Source organism: Cheilinus undulatus, linkage group 7 (genome assembly GCF_018320785.1).
Source record: "Cheilinus undulatus linkage group 7, ASM1832078v1, whole genome shotgun sequence".
Lineage (NCBI taxonomy): Eukaryota > Metazoa > Chordata > Actinopteri > Labriformes > Labridae > Cheilinus > Cheilinus undulatus.
The window spans coordinates 44,820,533-44,843,659 of NC_054871.1; the positions used below are offsets into that span (position 1 = coordinate 44,820,533).

Genomic DNA, 23,127 nt, shown 5'->3' on the forward strand with positions numbered 1-23,127 from the left:
CGTCCAGATGTGACAGACAGAACGTTCATCCAATCACACTCTGAGGTTTTTCAAATCCTCTGCCCTTCTCCAAATGCTTAGTATTGAAGGTTTTCCAGTGTGTCAGGTTAACTAATCTCCAAATCAGTTCTATATTATTGATTCTCTTGCAGATGCATAATAATCATAATAATTTTTGTAATGGTGGACACAAAACAACCCCCAGCCTTCATTGCTAACTTAGGCCTTGTCCACATGGAGGCGAAAACGATATATTGCCTTTTCATTTTGAAAAAGTTTTCCGTAAAGACGGGGTCTTTTCAGGGAATATCCACATAAGCATGAAACCACTGAAAACGACTGAAAATGCTCTAGTGCATATGCCAAGCCTGTACGTGGCGCTGTGTTGCTGCCACGGAAATGCACCAAAAGAGAGAAGAACATCACAAAAAACTGACACAAACTTTCTTCTTGTTACCCTTCTGGTTGTTCTCCGGATTTAAGAACATATGTTGTGTGCGTTTGGCAGTGGTGGTAAAGGAGCATCAGATTTTTCTCTAAAAGCCATAACAAGCACAGTAGCTTCTGCAGCACAAACACAACCGTGTAGTCTGCTATTATTGTTTTGGCCGGACCTGCGCAGGCGCCTTAAGGGAGCTACGCTGTGTGACATAATCGTTTCAGGAAAGACATGGGTAGCCGTCCACACAGGGACAAAACGGTAGTTGCTTACGGATTTATGCACTCTGGGACCCGTTTTCAAAAAGCATCGTTTTCAGTCACCTGAAATGCTGTTTCCGTGTGGATGAAATGCCGATATGACAAAAAACTTTTGCGTATACGCCTGAATTTATCTCCGTATGGATGGGGCCTTAGATTAGCACATTAGACAAGATAAGAAACACTCAAAGGTATCCATCTCAGAAAAACTCCTACTAAACTTTTATTAACAAACTAATGCATTATCATTGGTGAACGTTGCTGACCACCGCTGCGGTTGTGTAGGAGAATGGACTGATCAGCAAAGCAAGGGTATAGTGGCGATGTCCCCCAGCATGAGCCTCAAACACCACCTGCACACAAACACAAGGACAGACAAGTGACAGATGGATGAGGTGAATGAAATTAGCTTTATTTGAATAGTAATATGACAATTTGACAAGGTAATAGAGACGATGAAAGCAGATGTTGATAACATGGCACTGGGTCACACTGTACTAAGCAGTGTACTGTAGTCCAAAAGATAAGCTTAAATAACAAGAGATAAGCTCCCCACACAGTCTGTTATAGTCTATGTTACAGGACTGGTAAGGTCTGTCTGGGCTACTGCCCTGGCTCAGTATATTCTTCTATTGGCCTGTCTCTAAAGGCCCTTCTGTTTCTGAATGTCCCGACATGCCTGTCTAACTTTCTCTTTATCGTATTAAACCATTTGTAAGAGTCTTTTTTTTCTTTCCCTATGGGTTAGTTTTTGTTGGACTAGGTTTTGCTTCGATGGCACATTTAGTTAGTTTCACCTCTGCTTGTCCATCTCCTGTCTCTCCCTGTTGTTTTCTCTCTGTTGAACTATTTTGCTGGCTTTTTCATGTTGACCTATCCTTGTTTGCAGATTCTTTGTATTTTTGTGACATGGAAATAGACAGACTAGTTCAAACGCACCTCAGCTGCTTCATGGAAAGGCACGCTCCCCTCACTCTTCCAGTAAGTCTTGGTATCAAACTCGACACGATACACTCCTGCTGGGAACTGCTGCTCTGTGATCAGATTGTGGATCTCTCCGTTTGCATCCGTCACTCTGAGGGAAGGCACAATGAAATCTATCAGCATGTTTTGTACATACACAACACATACATATGCTATGATATTAGTGGAACAAGATCTTGAATAACCCAGCCTTATTCTTCATACTGCACATACCCATTAGTAATTTGAGTCCATCCTCCTTCAGCAGTCTTCTGAGAGACTTTGAGTGCCACTAATCCAGCTGGAGTCCCCTTCACTGCATCCAGAATTTTTACTGTAAGGGGACATTTCATGTCTGAGCCTCCATCTCTGTCCTGCAGAATAGGGATAAGTCATCCTCTTTAACTTATTGGAATTTATTATAACATTCCTCATCTACTTGTTACAAGCAGTGTACATCATACACTGTTTTAGATCCTTCATCAAATGACCAACGAGTTTATAAAGAGTTGAAAATGTTACTCCCCCTTTTTTTTTTCCTTTAACTCCTTGTCCCAAAAGGCTCAGAATAGTGTTGGCATTTAAGCAAGACGGGTCTGGTTGCAGACTACAGATCTCAGACACCCCCTCTTGCAGACTACTACTGTGAGACATCGAATATATGCCAGAAAGGAAATGGCGTAATAGAGCTCTGGTTCCAAAAGTGAAATCCGCCATTCAAAACCATGAACGACTGTAAAAAAAAAAAAAAATCCTTATTCCACCACGTTTAAAGCATGAACCAAGCTAAAAGGTACCTGAGAAGTCATGACTATTGAGCATTCGATTGAGACAGAGAAAAAGGCAAAGGTACAAGATTGTGTACATCTTACGGAGGAAGGAACTAAATATACCACAACATTGGGATTTACTTTATTTGTTAGGCACTTTTCTTTATTGTAGTGAACAGTCTGAGAGAACTAATGTGAACTGCAGGACACATTAATCATTGACACTTCGAGAGCACTTTGCAGCACCGGGTTCCTCTCTGCCCTATGCCTGTCTGAGGGACCCTTTGTCATGAATCAGAAGAAACCTAATCCCTTCTGCAGCTGGGGCAGTTGCAGGCAGCTTTGGACCCCCAGACGCACACTTGGGTTAGGGTTAGGGTTAGGCAGAGGGGTGACTCTTGGTTCAAGCTGAAGGCCAAGGTCCCCTCCTCCAGAGGGGCCAGCCATGAATGTGATCCCAAAGTGAACACTCAGCACAGGGGGTTGGGGTAAGGCTTAGGGAGTATGTTGGCACTCAGTCTGAGCTGAGGGCCAAGGTTTGCCTCCAGAGAGGCAGGGGGCTCAGGGGGTTTGGGCTGGGATTAAGCTTAGGCACAGGGTTGGCTCTCGGTTTAAGCTGAGGGCAAAGGGGGCCATCCCTAGAAGGGCCTTGCATGCATGTGACCCCCAAGTGAACACTAGGCTGATGGGGTCAAGGTAAGGTTTAGGGTAAGGCAGCGTGTTGGCTCTCAGTCCAAGCAGGGGCCAAGGTCTCCTACTCCAGGGGGGTCTGACATGGATGTGACCCCCAAGTGCAGGGCTAGGGTTGTGGGTTAGGACTAGGCAGGTTCTCGGTTCAAGCTGAGTCCCAAAGTACAATAATTTTGGCCCAAATAATTGTAGTTTGAGTATTTAGTTCTTCATACTGCAGAGGCATGTGTTGTCATCCTCAGTGTTGGGGGTAATGGGTTAAAAAGTAATCTGTTAGAGTACTCAGCTTCCTGTTTTGTTGTAATGAGTAATGAGAAGCGCTAATTGTACAGTTCAAGTAAATAGTTACGTTACCTGTTCATAAAAGTAATCAATTGCTGAAAGAAAATTTCTTTAATTTCCTTTCTCTTCTTGCCACAAGAGAAAGAAAAAAAGAAGCCCCTCGAAGAATCTGAGCTGTTTGTCCTTCTTTCTTTCCTGTACGTATGATACGTCTTCCAGCAGGAGGTAAATGCAGCTGTCTCAGTACGCATGCGTCCCTAGCTTATTGAGCTCATGAGATGGCAGAGAGCACATTTCACTGTGGAATTATCTCCTTTATGTTGGATTTTTGGATACAAGGGACAAGAACAACATCATGGTGAAAGTTAACCTGACACGCTCACAAGTGGCTTACTGGTACTACAGAGTTATCCAGGAACATCAAATACAATCATATTAAACATGTAAACTCATCTGCATAGCAATTTGTTAATCACTCCAAGAAGAAAGTCTTTAAAAAGTGGCAAAAGAGTGAAATAAAAGTTGGAAGATTAGTGGTGGTGATGCTGAAGTCACAGAGCTTATTTTCAGCAATAATTCAAAAATCCATTCAAATCACAGAGTAGGCTTTTGGTCAGTGGAAATGGTGAGATGCTGACTTCCAGGATGGCAGATATCTAATCCCTACAGCTGTATATATTAAACCATTTTCCTTGTGAGAATGGAGGTGTAGGTATTTAGTAGATGTACCTGTGGCTGCACAGGGATCAGGCCTGAACAGCTCTTTCAAGTCCACCACAAATTCTCTGTTGGACTGAGGTTTGAGATTTGACTTGGCCACTCCAGAACACTCACCTGGTTGTCTTTGAACAATGTCTGTGTAACTGTAACTGTATGCTTCAGGTCATTGTCTTACTGGGAAATACAGTTTCTCCCTGTAAAATACTGTCCTCCAGGATTTTCCTGTATTCTGCCACATTCATTTTACCCTCTGCCTTTAAAAGTCTTCCAGGGATGGCTGCTGAGAAGCATCCCTACAGCATGATGCTGCCACCTCCATGCTTCACAGTGGAGATGGTGCGTTTGTGGTGATGTGCTGTTTTTGGTGTTAACCAAAGATAGCATCTTGTCTGACGGCCAAAAAGTACCATTTTGGTCTCATCAGACAATGAAAACTTTTATTCCACTTGACCATGGAGTATCTCATGTGAACTCTAGTTGGGATTTAATCTGAGTTTTTTCAACAGTGGCTTTCTTGTTCATTATCCCATAAAGCTTTGACTGATGAAGAACCTGGGTAACAGTTGTTGTATGTAGACTCTCTCCCATCTTAGCTGCTAAAGCTTGTAACTCCTTCACAGTAGTCATAGATGTCTTGGTGGCCTCTCTCACTAGTCTCCTTCTTGCACGGTCGCTCGGCTTGTGCACCATATTGCTCCCATTTCTTCATGATGAATTTAACTGAACTCTGGGGGATGTTCAGGGCCTTGGATTTTTTTTGTGTCCACCCCCTGACATTTTCTCTGTGTTGCATAGTCTTCTTTTGTCTTTGTGGTGCAATGGTAGCCAGTAATACTGATTAACCAGTGACTGGACCTTCCAGACACTGGTGCCTTTATACTACAATTATTTGAGACACATTCACTGCACTCAGGGGATCCCTTTTCACTAATTGTGAGACTACTAGCACCAACTGGCTGGACCTCTGTTACATTTTATGCAGTTACTTGTTTTATATTTCATATTTTTGTTTAATTGGCATTAACGTATAGCTCTGTTTTGAGTTTGACATTTTTTTTTTGTCATAGGTTTTTAAAATCACTGCATCCAGGGGGGTTTATAGTCACTGTTTTTTGCCAACTTCAGTGGCTCCTCTCCCATTTTTGAGTATCTTAGACATTCATTAACACTCCGTGAATTTCAAGCCATGCCTATGTGCCATTTTATTTTGTTTCATTCATTCATGTTCTCAGCTTTTTAAGTTAATTCAGCCTAAACTGTGCTGCAGCTATACTACAGAGCTGTTATCTCTTGTGTTTAAAGCACAGTGGCAGATTAGGAGGGCAGTAAGTACATAAGACAAGTGCCAGGAAGGTCACTGAACTACTTTCTGCTTAACATATCGATTTCTTCCACTGAACTGTGCTTCTTTTTATTCCCAGCCGGTAAGTAACCCTTTGCGAGTGTTGTTTTAACAGAGTTTAAAAGAGGTGCTTGGGCCGGTTGAGGCATATCAGCTGTCTGTGTTGACGTTAAAATGACGAGTGTGCGATATGGGTTTTGTAAAAAACAACAAATGTTAAAGAATACCAAGCTGAATCGCAGTCAAATGGAGCTCACCTATCATATCACATAAATGACACTTGTATGTTATCAAGAAGCAATAGAGGAAAGATAACTCTGTTTTTCATGGCCCCCACTCTATGTCATGAGTCTTTTGAATTGGGAAGTCCAGTAACAATTGTCAACAGTGCAGCAACAGGCTGAGTATGATGTATACAATATGCACCTGAACAACAAAATTTTCTTTTAAAACAGTGTGAAGATCTTTAAGTTAATTAAATCTATTTTTTTTTACACTGATTTCATCCAAAATGTTATCATGCAAAGACAAAGACACTAACCGGGGGGGTGGGGGCAGCGTTGCAGAGCAGCACAGCAGAGGCTAGAAACAGGTAACGCAGCATTTGAGGCATGGTCCCCAGAGAGATAGCCAGACTGCCAGTGGTCACTGGAATTCATACATTATCTTTACAGTTACAGGGTTCTTATAGAGTTCACTGTCCTTCCCACACATCACACCCACCCCCCATTCCTTACCCAGTACGCTGCCAGCTCATGAGCCACGTCAATACCTTGACAATGAATAACTCGGGCCAAGTCAGATTTGGTGCCACAACTTCACAGAAATTGTAATTTGTATAATGGGAATAAGTCAGAGCCCTCTAGGCCCTCAGAGAGGACATGAGTATAAATAACATTTAAAAAGTCAACCAAAATGAGGAAAAAACATGCCCTTTTGCTTTTTGTTGGCAGCCCTCAACTTCCAGCATCATCCTTATTTCTACTGTCATTAGTACAAGAACAGTTAAATTGAAACTAAGAGGAATTCTGCTTCACTGCTATAGTTATCAATAATACATCACTCTATTTTAATAACATCCTTTCTGCTAATGAACATATTGCATCGTTCTGTTTTCATGGTTGTTATTGGTAATTCTTCATGTACTGCTCCCATCATTATTGACCTTATATATACAAAACCTGGAAATAAGTTTATGCTAAATGTGTCTTTCATTGGTTGTTTTGTTGTTTCTCTTGTCCCCCTCCTCTTTCTGCTTTTCTCCCAACCCTACCCCCCTTTCTAGCCCTTTCCAATCCCAATGCAGCTTCGCCAGAGGGCCCTCAGCATGGGTCGGCTTCTGCTAAACATCCGTGCCCCTTAAAGGTGCAGTGTGTAATATTTAGCCTATTAGCATTTAGCAAAACAAGCTTGGTTAAAATGAAACATAAAATTTATAAGTAGATTGATCTAAATTAGTGTTGACATCTGATGACACATTTTTTAAATGTATGTTTTAAATTAACTCAGAATAAGCCTTTTATTCATACATAGGGAGGGTCCCCTCCAAGGAAGCTGCCATCTTGGATTTTTGCATTTTGCCTGTTTCTATGGCACCATAGAAGGAACCAAATAACAGTTAAGCATGTATTGATTTTTAAACTTCACTGGTTCCCACAGTTATCACCAGAGAAATGAGCATCACACTCCAGAATTGACTGTTAGATGTTGATAGTCCCATTTTTACACACTGTACCTTTAAGGGAAGGTTTATGTTGCCCATGGCTGCCCACAGAATTGGCTGGGCCCCTGAAAAACCCAGTGAATGGGCACTCTCCAGCTGTGATTTATTGATAATGTCATTGCATGTTTATTGGCTCAGTAGCATTGGTGCTTGTGTTTTGGCTTACAGTTACCTCGTTTAAGACCTGAAAAGTGTGTCAAACTTACTGGGCTTAAATGTTTGAATTGTTTGTGCTACATTTTAGCCCCTCTTCAACACGTTTTCTGCCTACTTTTGCTACTCCTTTGGCCACTTTTAGCTGATTTTTGCTGTTTTTCACCCTTTTGCAAACTTTTCATCACTTATTTGCATCATTTTTAAACATTGTTGACCTGCTACATCTGTTTTGGCAACTGTTTGGACACTTTTTACCCAGTTTCGCCACTTTTGAAACACTTTGACCATTTTCACTGCCATTTTGACACTTGTATCCCATTTTAGTAGTGTTTTTGTTGCCTATTTTTGCCACACTTAACTCATTTTTGTGGTTTTCTACCTATTTTACACCCTTTTTTGTTACCTTTTGCCCCATTGCAACTTTGAACCCATTTTTGCCCATGTGTGCCCCTTTTTTTGGTCAATTTTAACCTAAATCTGGTGCTTTTTGGTAATTTTTTTTTTTACCTTTTTCTAACAGTTTAGGCCATTATTTTGCAAGCTTGTGATTATTTCAATTAAAGTTGTCTCAATTTTTTCTCCCTATTTCCTGACACCCTGACATTTGTGCACATCATGGCTTAGCTATAAAGCTGACATTCCAAATGGCAGTCAATGTGCCCATCCACATCATTACCCTTATCAAACACAGGTTATTCCATTTTAAGAAAGAGGGTTAACATTTAAAAATTCTATATTTTTACTACATGAACAATCCCTTTTTTTTTTCTTTCATAGGAGTGGTTATTATTTGGGTTAGAAATAAAATATGGTTATTGCAGCTCAACTTTACAATGGACCATGATTTTCCTGACCACCATGGGCCCCACATTTGGCTGGGCAGTTCCAAGAACCTGCCAGTGTTCATATTCCTTATTCCCAAGACTAGAAGGAAGAAGCAGAACCTTGTGAATGAAGGCAAACCCTACAAAGTAACAGAACAAGGGCTGTTGCCAGGAAAGCCACCTGTGAATGTGAAAGAAGGACGGAGAGAAGGGAAAATGGCGGCTTTATACAGGGGAGGTCCTGACCTGAAGTTTATGTCACCCTGAGGTTTCACACTCCTGTCCAGTAGGTGGCACCTTTGCTCTTTGGTTTTTAACCTCCATGAGCCAAGAGAAGAAGAGAAAAGGGAAGTCCTTGAGTGATAACTCAAATTTAAACTTGGGATTTTATTGAAAATATTTGCATTTGCCGTCAATTATATAAGATAGACCACAACAGAGAGTACAGTCTAGACCTGCCCTCTTTGGTTAAATTGACGCTTTACCAAAAAAATATCAGTGGCTATGAAGGAGTTATAATGTCTTTAAAGTTCTGTCTTTTGAAGTGTCTTTACATTTGTCCTTGTCCAAAAAATCCTTTTTAATTTTCAAGTATGTGAACAAACACAAGCAATTTCTTTACAAACCACTGCACTTTCATGGTTCAACAACTGTTTTCTCCCATGGAGACGTATAACTGTGTAGTTAGATCAAGAAAGTACTTGAGTTCATTTCACTAAACAACATTCCAGCTCTGCTGTATTAAATTGTCTGGAAGTGGGGCGGCTTTGTTTTGCCTCCATATTCACTTCAGTCAGTTGACCAGAAGGTGGTGTCACAAGCTTAGAAGAAACTGTTGGCACTGATTCCAGTTCCTACATATGAACTGTGTAGATTTAGATTTTTTTTAAGGCTCTGCATGTCCCAAAAAGCACATCAACTCCAGATAAATGCTTTGAGGGACTTATCCAGGTAAGATATACTGTACTGCATACAGAGGAAACAGAATTAAGTCCTGAGGGGAGGCTAATCTGTCTAAACAGCTGCTGTTTGCAAACTAAATCTAGATGCTTACTTTATAAAATGGCTGAAACACAAAAAAAATGCATTGTTATTCATTTACACAATATCAAAAGTATGGATGGAGTTATCAGTTAATCTGCAGTTAAATCTTGATAAGTGAATTGCACACTGATTTGTGAACACATTAAGACATTATAATTATTTTTTTTCTGTCTTCATGTAACACTGACCTGAAGCTTTGACACACAGGCGGAGGCGAGGGGGCTGCTGATGGGGGCTTACACCTCAAATTTTTCCTTTAAAGCCCCAAATCTTTCAGATCGGTTAAAAGTATGCTGCTAATAATTATTATGGTTGACAAATGCAAACAAATGCCCAATAAACAATTGAGCCTTGTTAATCACAACATGGAAGTGTAATTCTTAACCCCCTTAAGCCTGACAACTCAAATAATAGCCAGAAAAGTCCATTTTTTTTTTTTTTTGGAACTGAAATGTTTATTTAACAGTCTACTAAAATCCATAAAAAGAAAAATTGCCATAAAATTTCACATGTATTATTTTCATATCACAATTTGATACATTAGGTGTTTCTGGCAACTGATAATCCACTTGAGGGCATTTTTAAAAATCATTTATCAGATTGTCTTTAAAAGGTTTTTGAGTAATTTATTGATCATGTTGATTAGAAAGAGGTCTCCTTAAAGTGTGTATTAAATATGATACAATAGGCTGAAGGAGTTAAAGCCAAACTTAAAGAAAAATATTTTTTAATCATTAAGGACTCATGTACTAACTGTTCTAAAAACACAATTTTCATTTTTGTGAATAAATCAATATCTGTAACCTCATAGTTGCTTTTTTTTTGTTCTTTTGTTTGAAAATGCACATTCCCAGTTGTAAAAAACTACCCTACCCTACTTAGAAATTAAACATCTGCTATGGGTTGCACCAGCTGAGCGTAAGTTCAAATGTAGCCTAGTTTGAACCTGAGTTCTTACTTACAACGGAGTTTACACTCTCCTAACATTTAAGGTGTTGCACCAGCTGCAATAGTTTCAATGTAGGCGTAAGTTCTAACTTAAATCTTACACCTACCCCCTACTAGGTGTAAAGTCCTCCATAGAATGTGTATGTCATAGTGATAGCTCCAAAAGATGTGATGACCCGGAGGGTGACAGAGACTTGTGGATTTTACCGGATATTTGGAGTCAGCACTGCGTTCTCCATGATCAGTGACTGTTTTCCATGAGCAGAGATCATTTCTGCCGTCCACTGTTAAATTGTCTCATGTTATTAGTGATATCACTCGATATCGACAGCCACTCGATGTCAGTGTTGTTATTTGTACTGGCTCTAGGTTTAGGCTGTAGGCTTCACAATACTCACATATGCAAAATGCCTTGTCATATTTTTCATCTATGCTGGATGCTGTTTGATTATTAACAGCAGTTAGTAAATGTTATTTTAAGCCGTTGGCATCTGAAGCAAACACGGGTTAAAAAATGCTTTTCACTGATTGGTTAAAGTAAGAGAATATGTTATATCTGCGACAATATTTTGGTTAGTTTGGATGTAAATCTCTACTAGTTAAGATCAACCTTACGTCTCTGTGATGCAATCAGAAATCGAACAATGACACAACTCAAGTTAGAACTTAACTAGTTTAACGTAGGGTTTAGTGTGGACTTCACACCATAACTTAAGGCAGAACTTATGCATAGCTGGTGCAACAGGCTGCAGACATTTTTAGGAGACAGGAGTGAAAATGTCTGAACTTCAGTAAGATGTGCCATTATTTTAGAATGATAATGACATTTTTCATGCAATAAAATAAGGAAAAAAAATTACTAAAATACTGAAAGGTTCTTTTCAGGTTTAACTGCATCACTTTGACCAAACTATGCATAATTTTGGGGGGCTTTTTAAACCTAAATTTGTGTTTAAAATTGTGAAAAAAATAGTGCATACAACTGCCCGATAAGCAAAAAAATTCCAGAGAAGTGGACCGTTCTTTCTTTGGGCTTAAAAATGTCTGGCTCTGCCCCTGCTTTGAAACCTGCCATTGTAGAGGTTGTGTCATGGAACTGTGGGGGAACAATCCTCTCACATTCCTCCAAAATCAGACAAAGTCTGACACATTTGTGTCTGCTGTGTAATGCTATAAACAATTCAAAGCTTTGTAGCTGGGTTTTTGGCTAGTATGTATGGTAGCATTTTACATGTATGATACGATTCCTCACTGTGTAAAATACTTTTTTAAAGAATCACGTCTCAGGCCTCAATATCAACTGTCATATGACCGTGTGGATGCTGCTCTTAGTCATACAGTCTGTGAAGCTGAACAACAGGTTTGGCAGGTGTCATCCTCACCTTGCAGCAGCAGACACGCTTAGAGGAGAGATTTCCCAATCCGTTGATGTAAACATAGATGGATTCACTGTTAACAGGTAGATGTTCTGTTCTTACATTCAAAGTATGCTGATGTGTTTTCATTGGGCCTATGCTGATATACATGCAGGTGTTGGCGTGACAATGCTGAGTAAGTTGTCAAGTCTCACAGCCCCTGAGCAAAACAGATCAGATTCCTCAGCTACATGAGAACAAGACGCCTCAGACAGTCTCAGTGCCAAGTCTAAGTAAACAAACGAGTCAAAAAGGCATAAAGAAAGTTGAACTTTTTTATGTAAAAGACAGGGAAAAGCAACTTTTACATGATATTCTCATTGATGAGATGTCTGTATCCTAACTTTACATAAAACCTGCTTTATTGGATCGTTTATAGTAAAGATATAGATATACTCTTGCATGACTGTTTGATAATGGGATTTTACTGTACTTTTGTTCATGAAGTCCTCTGTGAACAGCAGTGGTTTTACCTTCACTCCTGCCCTCTGGAGGTTGTTGCTGATGTCACTAACAGTTGTTTTAGGGTCTTTCTTTACAGCTCTCACAAAGTTTCTGTCATCAACTGCTGCTGTTTTCCTTGGTCTACCCATTCAACATCTATTACTGAGTACACCAGTGGTTTCTTTCTTCTTTAGGAAATTCCAAATGGTTGTACTGGCTATGGCCAGTGTTTGTGAAATGGCTCTGATGGATTTACCATCTTCTCTTAGCTTCCCAGTTGCTTGTTTTTCACCCATAGACAGCTCTCTGGTTTTCATATTGGTTACACCTCTAACTTCAAATGCAGTCTCCAAAGGCAAAACCTAAACCTGAAACTGAGTGTAGACATTCAGCGCTATTTATCGTTGAGTAATCAATGTCATTGGACACACCTGGGCAACAAAACACACCTGTCAGTCACATGTTCCAATACTTTGGTTAAATTGGGTGGGTTCAAACAAAGAGTGCTATCTTCAAAGTGGTTCATCAGATCCAGATGTAAATACCTGGAAATAAAAGCTGAAATGTTGATCTCTTGTCTCATATTCGTCTTTTGATGTCAAACACAAATGTTTTCAGCCAACAGCAAAAATAAAGGAGTTGGGCCCACTGTTCCAATACTTTTGGAAGGGACTGTGTACTGAGACAAGGACAGTAATCCTGTTAAACATAACAAGAGTACATCATCCATAGCTTGGCTAAACTGTGTGTGTAAACGCACTGACTGATGGCAGAGGCTGTTTCGGCCTGTGTGTGGCCAGTATTGATTTGAAATGAGTCCTCTCCAGGGTGACTTAGTATTTCTCAGATCACCTCATGTTAATCATTTTCCTCGTCTCTTGGATTAGGCTGGTTTTTGCTTTATACTCAGTTATGAAAGAACACAGAGCTTCAGGAAGTTCAGTGTCAAAACCAAAGAAACATCAAAGACTTTAATTCGACATGTAAAAAAATATCAAACATTCTTACTGAACAATACATCCGGCATATTTCAACTTTCTCAAACAAAAAGGAAAAGAAAAGCTAAAACAGCATTCATCACTCCAAAACATTATATAGAAAATTAGTAAAGCCTGGAGCACACTAAAAGATTTAATCTTTTTAGACACCTCACACATATGACAGATTCAACCATTTGATACATTTTAAGATTTAAAAGTGAAAATGATAAATTTAAAGGCTGAGATCTGTGATGTAAAGTCAATGTTGTGTTTTTAAAGGCAAATATATGATTTAGAAAGTCAAAATCATAAGATTTTACAGTCAAAATATGAGATAAAATTTTAAATCATAGTTTCAAACGCCAATAAGTAGAACTCATGACTTTCAAAGGTCAAAACATTGGTTTAAATATTAAGTCGTGATTCTTAAAGGTCAAAACATGAGAAGAAATTTGAAATCATGAGTTTTAAAGATTATTTTACTAGTTAAGATGTCAAAATATGAGATAAAATTCATCATCAGTTTTAAAAGTCAAAAAGTCGAACTTATGAGTTTAAAAGATCAAAATATCACTTTCAATTTTAAATTGTGAATCTTAAACTTTAATATATGAGGTGACATTTGAAATCATGAGTTTTTAGGGGAATAAAACTGCCAAAAATTAAAAATCATGAGTTTAAAAGGTCAAAATATGAGTCAAAAATTTTAATTTAAAATTAGAAATATGAGATAAAAATTCTAAATTATGATTTTAAAATGACAAAACATAAAATTAAAAGTCAAATTCATAAGTTAATGTCAAAAATTTGAGATTTAAATAGAAAATATGAGATGAAAACACAAAATAATTTTCTTTTCATTTACCTTTAATCTAATTATCTTTTATTTTTAATTTTTAGGACTTATTAAGGGTATTTTAAATCATCAAGGTGAAGTTTACATTTTGATACTGGAGGAAATCTGCAGACCTCAGATCACTCCTGCCTTACAGTAAGCAAGCTAAGAGTGTCTACCTGCTAGCTACCTGCTACATCCACTGAGGTAGCTCTTTTAGTCCAGCTTCCTTCCCTTGTTATTGTAAATACTGATCATCTTTCATGTTTACAGTCAGGGTAGCTCCTATCGTCTGCTGAGCAGATCAGAGATGGAAACATGAGCCTCTACACAGCACAGAAAATCTGTCAAGATCATATTTAGAATCATCTATGTATTTGGCCTTTGCTGACATTGGTCAGTAGGAAGACTTCAGCGCAGGTATCTTGTAGTGTGTGCCAGGCTTTAAATATTATGCAAGAAAGATTGAACCAACACCTGAATTGTGTTTCTCTATTTACAGCATGGGATTTAACATCACAGATGCAACTGGACATTTCATTTTCTATTATATAGAAACAAATTCACAAAACACAGAGATTTGCATCTTTAACATGATGTTTTTAGTGACCAATGAGATTTTATCTCACCACTCTCAATGGGATAGTTAAGGTTGAATCATGAACCTTTTCAAAGCAGAAATAATTCAATTCCATAATTACATATTGGGAAATTTTAAAACAGTTGCCTTTCAACAGTATACAGTCAAGTGCATACATTTTAGGCATGTAAGGTGCTCAGGACTCATCACAGGACCATAACCCAGGGCTGGGGGGCAGAGTCAAGCTCGAAACATGTCGACACGTGTGTCACTCAGCTGCTAAAGTCAAGCTCAACTGCCTCCCTTTTTTCTGGGCCTTTTCACCCCTGGTGATACGCCCGGAGACGACTGGCAGTTTTCAGGCCCTTGCGACATCTACAGAGCAACCCTACACAGGAAGGGACCTTAAGCCATGCTTACTCACCACATCCACCCCTTATTCCGCCCTGGCGGTGCAGACTGTGTGATTGTTCAACAGATTATTTTCCCATGCCCCTTGTAATATGCAAGGACATCCAGAGGAGGGCCAAGGTTGTGCCAATCCTCCTCTCAGCCTGATGGTGCCCTCAGGTGTACATAATCGTCATTGCACGCCTTACTTCAACCTCAACTTTTGGCCCAGACATGCCTACAAATTCTGCACAATACTGTATTTTATTTTTGCCATCACTAAGGGATGTTTAGAGTTCTTGACTGACCACCCAGTGTACAGCGAAAAACTATCAGATTATTATTTACCTGCAAAGAAGTGATAAAGAACCACAACAAAACAGTGAAGCAAGTTTAAACTGGGATAAAAGCTGGTTTGTTTCCTCAACAAGCGATGAAAATGCAAAAAAAACATTCAACCCTTCTTACCAAACCAAATAAGTGATTTGGCACCTCTGTGCCTAGTGCTACCAACAAATGATTACGTGTGTGGTTTCCCCAAAAATAAACTATTCCTCGGTCGATTTCTTGGTACACAGGAATCCTCGGCTGTTTGAACAGAAGTTATGGCAAACAATTTAGTCCTGCACCACAACGACAAAATGATTCATGGTAACCGAACCGCACTTCAACTTTGTCAATCTGGCTCAGCTCTTGTAAACTCAAACCTATTTAGTGGGGGTAACTTGCAGACAATGTGAACCCATGTTCAGCTGTGTTAAACTGACTTAACAGGATTTGAAATTCCTTAACCTCAAACCAATTTGTTAGACTAAAATGTTGCTAGGATCATCCCTACTGTAGACCCTGGGTTGGCATATGCCACAGTTAGTGTTACCCTTCCATGCTATCTCTGCATGGTGCTGCCAGATAACTGAAAGTCCTGGGAATGTTAAAACTGCTTCATAGTCTAGGTCTCTAGTCTGGTCAACAAGGTCTATCTGCTTAGCTGAATCAGTGAGTTCAGGGCTGCCTTTCTGTGACCAAATGTTCTTGTTGGTAGTCGATACAAAGCTTCACAAACAGCATTCAACCAATTAGCATGGTTACACAGCCTTTTTAGCCACTTTTCAAGGTTTTTATCACATTGAACCCCCATGATCCTACATCACGAGTAACTGTATAGATGACTTCACTGTTGCTTACACTTTCCAGACGGGCTTTTTGGACTCTTGATGGAGTCCTTTTTGCTCTTTTTGGATTTTTTCCAAGAAGTTTGACTGACTACTTCCTGCGGCTGCGCAGGACTCTCTTGACCACCAGCTGCTTCGGCCACTTCAGGAGCTTTTGACACAGCTTCAATCAAACCAGCTTCCTCTACAGTGTTTGCTGCTTCTCCAGTCACCTGCATACCCTCATTCTCAACAACAGAACCAACTTCTGCCGCCTCACCTGTAGCAACCAAACCTACAGCTGCTGCCTCCTCTGAACCTGAGTTTGTTTCCGTCTCTGTGGTTTTGTCCACGCCGATGCTCTCTGAATCTGCTAATACCTGAGCAGAGGTTTCCTCTACAACCTTTTCAATATCAACATCCAAAGGCACCTCCCCTCTGCCTGTTTCTAAAGCAAGATCCCCACTCTCAGCCTGTTTAGTTTCAGGTATGTCTACATCTTGACCATCAGATATACTACTTGCCTCCTGATCTTCCCTGGACATAGAAACCTGCCCTGTGGCCACATTAGATGATCTCACTTCCTCTGGAGATGTGGCATCCTCCAAAATAGCAGCAATCACTAAATCTTGAGCTACAGTCTCTTGCATCTCTGAATCATCTGTAGCTTTGTCTGCTGTTTGAATTTCTTGACTTTCGGCCACCTCAGTTGTTGCTGCGTCTTGATTCACCTCGACAGCTTGATGTTCTTCAGATGAACATTCAGTCACCAAGGACTGAGTTTCCTCTTTCAACGTCTGGTAAGAATTGTTGACTTCTTCCTCTAAGCAAGAGCTTATGTCTTCCTTTGCACCTTCAACATCTTGGTCATCTGGGCTTGTAGGCTGGTCCTGCAACTGCAAACCTCCTGATGGACCCTCTCCTCCACGCTCCTCTTCATCAGCTGAAGTGCTGATCTCATGCTGAAGGGAAGATGCTTCTTCTGCCTTTATTTCTCCATCAGTAACATTTTCATTGGAAATGATATCATTGGTTACTTCAGATATAGTTGCAGATACCTCTTCAATTTGGGACTCGGGTAACCCCTCTTCAAGTTCATCCTCCCCCTTTTCTTCAGAAATCACTCTCTCTGCATCTTCCTTTCCTATCTCTACATCTTCACTGTCTGATGGCTGTACAGATGATACCGCTTCCTCTGTAAGATCATCTTTCTCTCCAGAATCTGCTATGATCTGATTGTTTAGAGTGATTTCAGGTGCAGCTTCTCTTTCAGTGTCTTCATCTTGGTTGTTTGTGCTGCTTGGTACAGGTAATGCTGATACCTCCTCAGTCTCTTCCTCTTTCTCTAGATTATCATTGGAGATTAAGGAATCATCTGCTTGTGGACTAGTCTGAGATGCATCTTCTTTTTCAATCTCTTGCTCTTTGTCATCAGGGATGCTTGTATCTTGCTGTATGGCAGACACTATTTCCTCTACATTTTCACCTCCTTCAGTCACGTTGTCATCTGCGATAAACTTCTCCATTTGAGAACTTGTGCTCAGTGCATCTTGCCTTTCACTGTCATCTGAGTTGCTCAAAGTCTGCTCTTCCCCTCGTACTTCCTCAGATACCTCCTCTTTCTCTTCATCACTTACAATGACTAATTCTGCATTGACATGGTCACTGGCTTCTTCTGATTCTGCTGGTTTGTTATCGTCCTCTTCATCACCAGTGCCACTGGATTTTAATGTAGGTATATCTTGAGAAATGGATGCCTCATCTGTGCTGTCTACTTTTGCATCAAGTTTGAGTTCTTCAGACTCTGATGGCAACTTCTGATCACTCAGATCTCCAGCTTCTTGTTGTGTCAGAAGTGTGCTAATAGTTTGCATTGGTGTTTCTTCTTCAGCGTCAGCAACATCAGTACTGGCTGTGACTTCATTGAGTGTACCTTCCACATTATCATCCATCTGTAACTCTGGTATGTCAGACTCATTCACTATCTCAGGAAGAGTTTCAGTTTGAAGGCCTGCTGACAAATCATTTCCAACATTGTTGAGTTGAACTTCAGACTCAAGACTATCAGCAGGGACAGAAGAAGTTTCCTCGATATTCTCCTCCTCATTTGTACTGGCAGAAGCAAGAACAGCCTGATTGATTTCTGAGTCTACGACTACATCCTCTGCTGTGCTGGAAACCTCCTCTGGCATGCTTTCACCTTGATCCACTTTGACTTCAGTTGGTCGAGGTTCTGATCCTGCTTCAGAAAGTCCATCCTCAGGAGTATCAGCAATGGGTGAAAGAACTTTGCATTCCTCTTCAGTCAGCTCTTCTTCTACAGTGCTGCTGGTGTCCAAAGTTGTAGCTGCTGTCTCTTCTGCAATGCCATTGTCTTCCAAAGTTGAAGCTGCTGTCTCTTCTGCAATGCCATTGTCTTCCAAAGTTGAAGCTGCTGTGTCTTCTGCAATGCCATTGTCTTCTAAAGTTGAAGCTGCTGTCTCTTCTGCAATGCCATTGTCTTCCAAAGTTGAAGCTGCTGTCTCTTCTGCAATGCCATTGTCTTCCAATGTTGAAGCTGCTGTCTCTTCGACAATGCCATTGTCTTCCAAAGTTGAAGTCGCTGTCTCTTCTACAATTCCATTGTCTTCCAAAGTTGAAGTTGCTGTCTCTGCGAGAATGCCATTGTCTTCCAAAGTTGAAGCCACTGTCTCTTCTGCAATGCCATTGTCTTCCAAAGTTGAAGCCACTGTCTCTTCTGCAATGCTATTGTCTTCCAAAGTTGAAGCTGCTGTCTCTTCTGCAATGCCATTGTCTTCAAAAGTTGAAGTCGCTGTCTCTTCAACAATGCTATTGTCTTTCAAAGTTGAAGTCGCTGTCTCTTCTACAATGCCATTACCTTCCAAAGTTGAAGTCACTGTTTCTTCCTGAGGAACTCCTGATACCTCTCCATTATCACTGCCTGTATCTAAAACATCTGATACAGATTGGAGAGCTTCTGTCGAGGATGATATCACTGCAGACACATCTTCATTGGGAATTGCCTCAGAGGGAATTTGGTTTTCTGGCTGTTCTGATAGCAGATCTTCTACCTCTGTGATCTCTTGTAGGTAGTTTGACTCTGTTGTCTGACTTGTACCATCTATGGATGGTTCCTCAGACACAGTTCTGTCTGCTGTATCTTCTAGTATCACAACCTCAGGTGATTCCCTATTATCTTTTTCAAGACTCACAGGTAAAGATTTTTCCGATGTGTCTCTTGGAGACTCCTGGATTTCATCGTCAGCATTTGCGTTTTGGACCACATCACCAAGTTCCTCATCATCTGATGTGTTTTGCTCTGAGAAGTAGATTATCACATGTTCTTCATCTTCATCAACTTGTTTAGTCTGATCCAGATTAGTTTCATCCTCAGACGGACATTCAATCACAACCTCATCCATTGAAGGCAACTGAGTTTGAGTAGTTTCAACTGTAATGGCAGTATTTACAGCATTAATCGAATTGTTTGCCTGTGGTGAAGGCACAGTTTGCCCCAGTGGAGGAATTCCTTGAATTGGATTCATTATCCCTGGTGGATGTCCCATCACCATTCCTGGCTGCCCAACTCCCATGACAGTTACAGGCCCTAACCCCATGTGCCTTGGCTGCCCAACCCATGTTTGCCCCAGATTTGTTGGAATAACACCCCCCTTTGTAGCAACGGTGTGTCCTGGCAGAATGCCAAACACACCCCCTTGGGCTGCCGGGCCTAACACCCCCTGAGGGGGAGCAGCCTCTTTAACCAGGATAGCACCCCTGGGCAAATTACCCTGGGGTGAGCCTGGGTCTACACCATCTGCATTGCCTGGCTTACTCTTATCCTGAACTAATATGTAGTTACCATCAGGCTTTGGTCCAATTATTTTCCAGCCATCCCCAGGGACTGAACCGTGTGGTCCACCTGGGCTAACAGGTACCAACAGAGTGGGGCTGACTGGACTGCCAGGGCTGGCAGGTGATTTGGGACTCTCAATGCCTTGGATTACAAGTCCAGCAGATTGACTCTGAGGGCCTCCAACTACATACAGGCCAGGGAAATTTGCTCCCTGGGTCCCATCCGCCAACAGAACAGTGTTCTGCAGCTGCGGTTGAACTACATAGTGCATGGGTTGCATAACAGGGGTGGTAGTGTAGTAAATGGGCTGCTGCTGCAGTATTACTGTCTGAGTTTGACGTGGCAGAGTAGCAGACTGGCTGATGTTAGCTGACTGACTGACGTTAGTAACTTTAGACTTGGAGAGGGTACTGCTTACAGTGCTTGCAGCAGATTTAGAGATGTTTGTAGTTGAAATTACTTTCTCTGCCTTTATGTCTGTCTGCTCTGTCTCAATTGTGGACTTCACAACAGGTTCAACAGGTTCAACCATGGTTTTGACAGCCCTTGTAACTTTGTTTGTGACAGAGAGTCTGGGTGTTGGTGTTGGAGGGGAACAGATCTCAGCCAGCGTCTTGAACTTTGGCCCAAGGTCACTGAGGAACTCCAGGTTGTTGTCATGCTCTAGGAGGCTGCAGCAGCCCACAGAACCAGCAGGGGAGCCCCGGCCCTCAAAATCATACTCCAGCAGGCTGTCCTTTATGGGTACAGTGCAGTTCGCTTTCTGTGTGGGTCAAAGAAATGCCATAATGTCAAAAGTGCCTATGTTGGAAAGTTGTTCAAAACAGAAGAGTGTAAAGCATACAAAGTACCTCTGAGTAGTACTCATTCAGGAAAGCATTAGGCAGGGCGATATCCTCATACAGAGAAGTTGATCGCTGGATTCCAAGTTGTTGCCTGCTGACGCCATAGCCACGATTGAAGGAGTCCCTTGAAAACCTGTAGGCATTGTCGACCTGCATCAAACCTAGAGTGGTTTCATGATATCTGTGCACAGATTCATTGTAAGTGGCATTTCTCTGAAAAGTTTCTATGTTTTTTGAGGCGGTGTTGAAGTTTGTTTCTGCTGCTGCTGCTGCAACTTTCTTCTGGTTGGCCATCAAAACAGGGACACTCTGAAGTGGCACGTCCTGAAATAAAAAAGATAAAATTTAATGAGTTTTAAAATCATTTAATTAAATGATTTTTCAAATACATCAATACAAAATCATGCATTGCTTTTGTTTTACTTAGACAAAATATGGGTCACACTGGGTTTACATGTTTTAATCTGACAAAAAAATGACAAATGGCGGCATTTTTTTATGTGTAGCTCAAAATTGTAACTCGAATATTGTTGGTTAAAAAAAACTGCACTTTTCATGTCTTTCTTTTTAAGTTTTGTGTTTTTCAACTGCTATGTGCTCATATAATGGCATTGCAACTGAAATAATGTAAATGTGAAAAGTTCCTTTTTTCCTGTGATTTACTTCAAGAGGTGAAACTTCCATTTGTTCTAGATTCATTGTTACAAAGTGAAATATTTCAGAAATGTTTTTGTAATGTTGATGATTACAGCTTAAAGCCAACAAAAATTTTAAAAATCCATCATCACAAATATAAAATTGAGATGAAAAATTATGCTAATTTATACACTCAGTAATTGGTTGGAGCTCCTTTTGCACAACATCTATGCGATGTGGCATGAAACCAATCAGTCTGTGGCATTGTTGGGGTGTTGCCTGCAATTTCCACATACAGCGGCTGTGCCGTGATCCACAGTGTTGACTCTGGACTTGATAAAGCACAGGGCCCCAACAGCAGCAGATGACATGGCACCCCAAACCACCACTGACTGTGGAAACTGAAAACACTGGACTTCATGCCCCTTGGATTCTGTGCCACTCTTCCTCCAGACTCTAAGACCTTGATTTCCAGATTAAATCAAAATATACTTTCATCTGAAGACAGGACTTTGAAACACTTAGACCACAACAGCCCAGTTCCCTTTTCTCATTAGCCCAGGTGAGAAGCTTATCGTCTGTGGCTCAGGACTGGCTCAAACTAGAACACAACACTTGTCGCCCATCTCCTGGACACGTGTCGTGACTCTTGATCCACTGACTCCAGCCTCAGTCTACTTATTGTGAAGCTCCCCTAAGTTCTTGAATCTGATTTGTTTGACAATCCTCTGAAGGCTGAGCTCATCTCTGTTGCTTGTGCTCCTTTCTTACCAGACTTTTACATGATATTCTAGTTTAATGAGATGCTCCTGTAAGTGGAGGTATGAGAAACAGGTTTTCATGTTGTGAAATCTTCCCAACTGAAGATAGCTGAAGCAGAATCTTCCGGTTCAATCCATGAAACATAATTAATCCAGAATCAGTGTTGACAGGTTGAACTCTGTTCTATCCTTGTTTGACTCAGTGTAAGATATTTTTGACAAGGGATTTCCCTTCAGCGCTCTCATAAAAGGAGACAAAATGTCAGCAAACCTTATCCTCTCCTTTGCCTTCGGTGTGGTAGGATATGAGATGTTCTTTGACGTCAAACGGCATGTCACTAAATTGGTCAGGGAAAATAGTGTCTGCTCCTCCACACTGGCAGAACAGCAGAAGAAGAGGGATAACTGCAACGACAGGGAAAACATACAGATGAATATCAAGCGGATGAATATTCCTCAAAGGCAAAGATTTTATTAATGTGGTGTTTTATAAAGAGAAAGAGATCATCAAAATTAGCAAAACAATAATTCAGACAACTCACTTCTATAATGCCTTAAAACTCATGCTAGAGCAGCAGAGCATGGTTTGAGTTTGGCATTCCCAGTGCCTATAAAAAGTATTCACCCCTTGGGATGTTTTACCCTTTTATTAAATGAATAAATCAATCATGGTCAATATAATTTGGCTTTAACGACAAAAAAAATTGCAAAAAAAAGGAAGTCTGAAATGTCAAAGTAAAAACAGATTTCTACAAAGTAATTTCAATTTTAAAAAAATATGTTAGATAAAAAATGTGACTTTCTAATTATTCACCCCCTCCAAAGTGGCTGACCTAATTCAACAGAGGTCCAGCCAATCAGTGCTAATAGTCTCACAATCAGTGAAATGAGGATCACCTGAGACAGTGACTGTCTACAGTGATTGTAGAATAAAGACACATGCATCTGGAAGGTCCAGTCACTGGATAATCAGTATTCCTGGCTACCATTCCACCATGAAGACAAAAGAACACTCCAAGCAACCCAGAGAAAAGGTTACTGAAAAGTGAAAGTCAGGGGATGATAAAAGAAAA

At 40.6% G+C, this 23,127-nt stretch overlaps 1 protein-coding gene across 1 annotated transcript; it reads right to left on the bottom strand.

Annotated features, from left to right (window-relative positions):
• Positions 1-919: 919 nt before the first annotated feature.
• On the bottom strand, positions 920-6,145 carry ttr (transthyretin (prealbumin, amyloidosis type I)). The gene is made up of 4 exons (XM_041792109.1): positions 6,008-6,145; positions 1,897-2,036; positions 1,639-1,774; positions 920-1,052 (listed from the first exon to the last, which is right to left on the bottom strand). Exons 1-4 carry the CDS (start codon positions 6,077-6,079, stop codon positions 945-947), a joined length of 456 nt encoding a protein of 151 aa, XP_041648043.1. The 5' UTR covers positions 6,080-6,145; the 3' UTR covers positions 920-944.
• Positions 6,146-23,127: the final 16,982 nt, after the last annotated feature.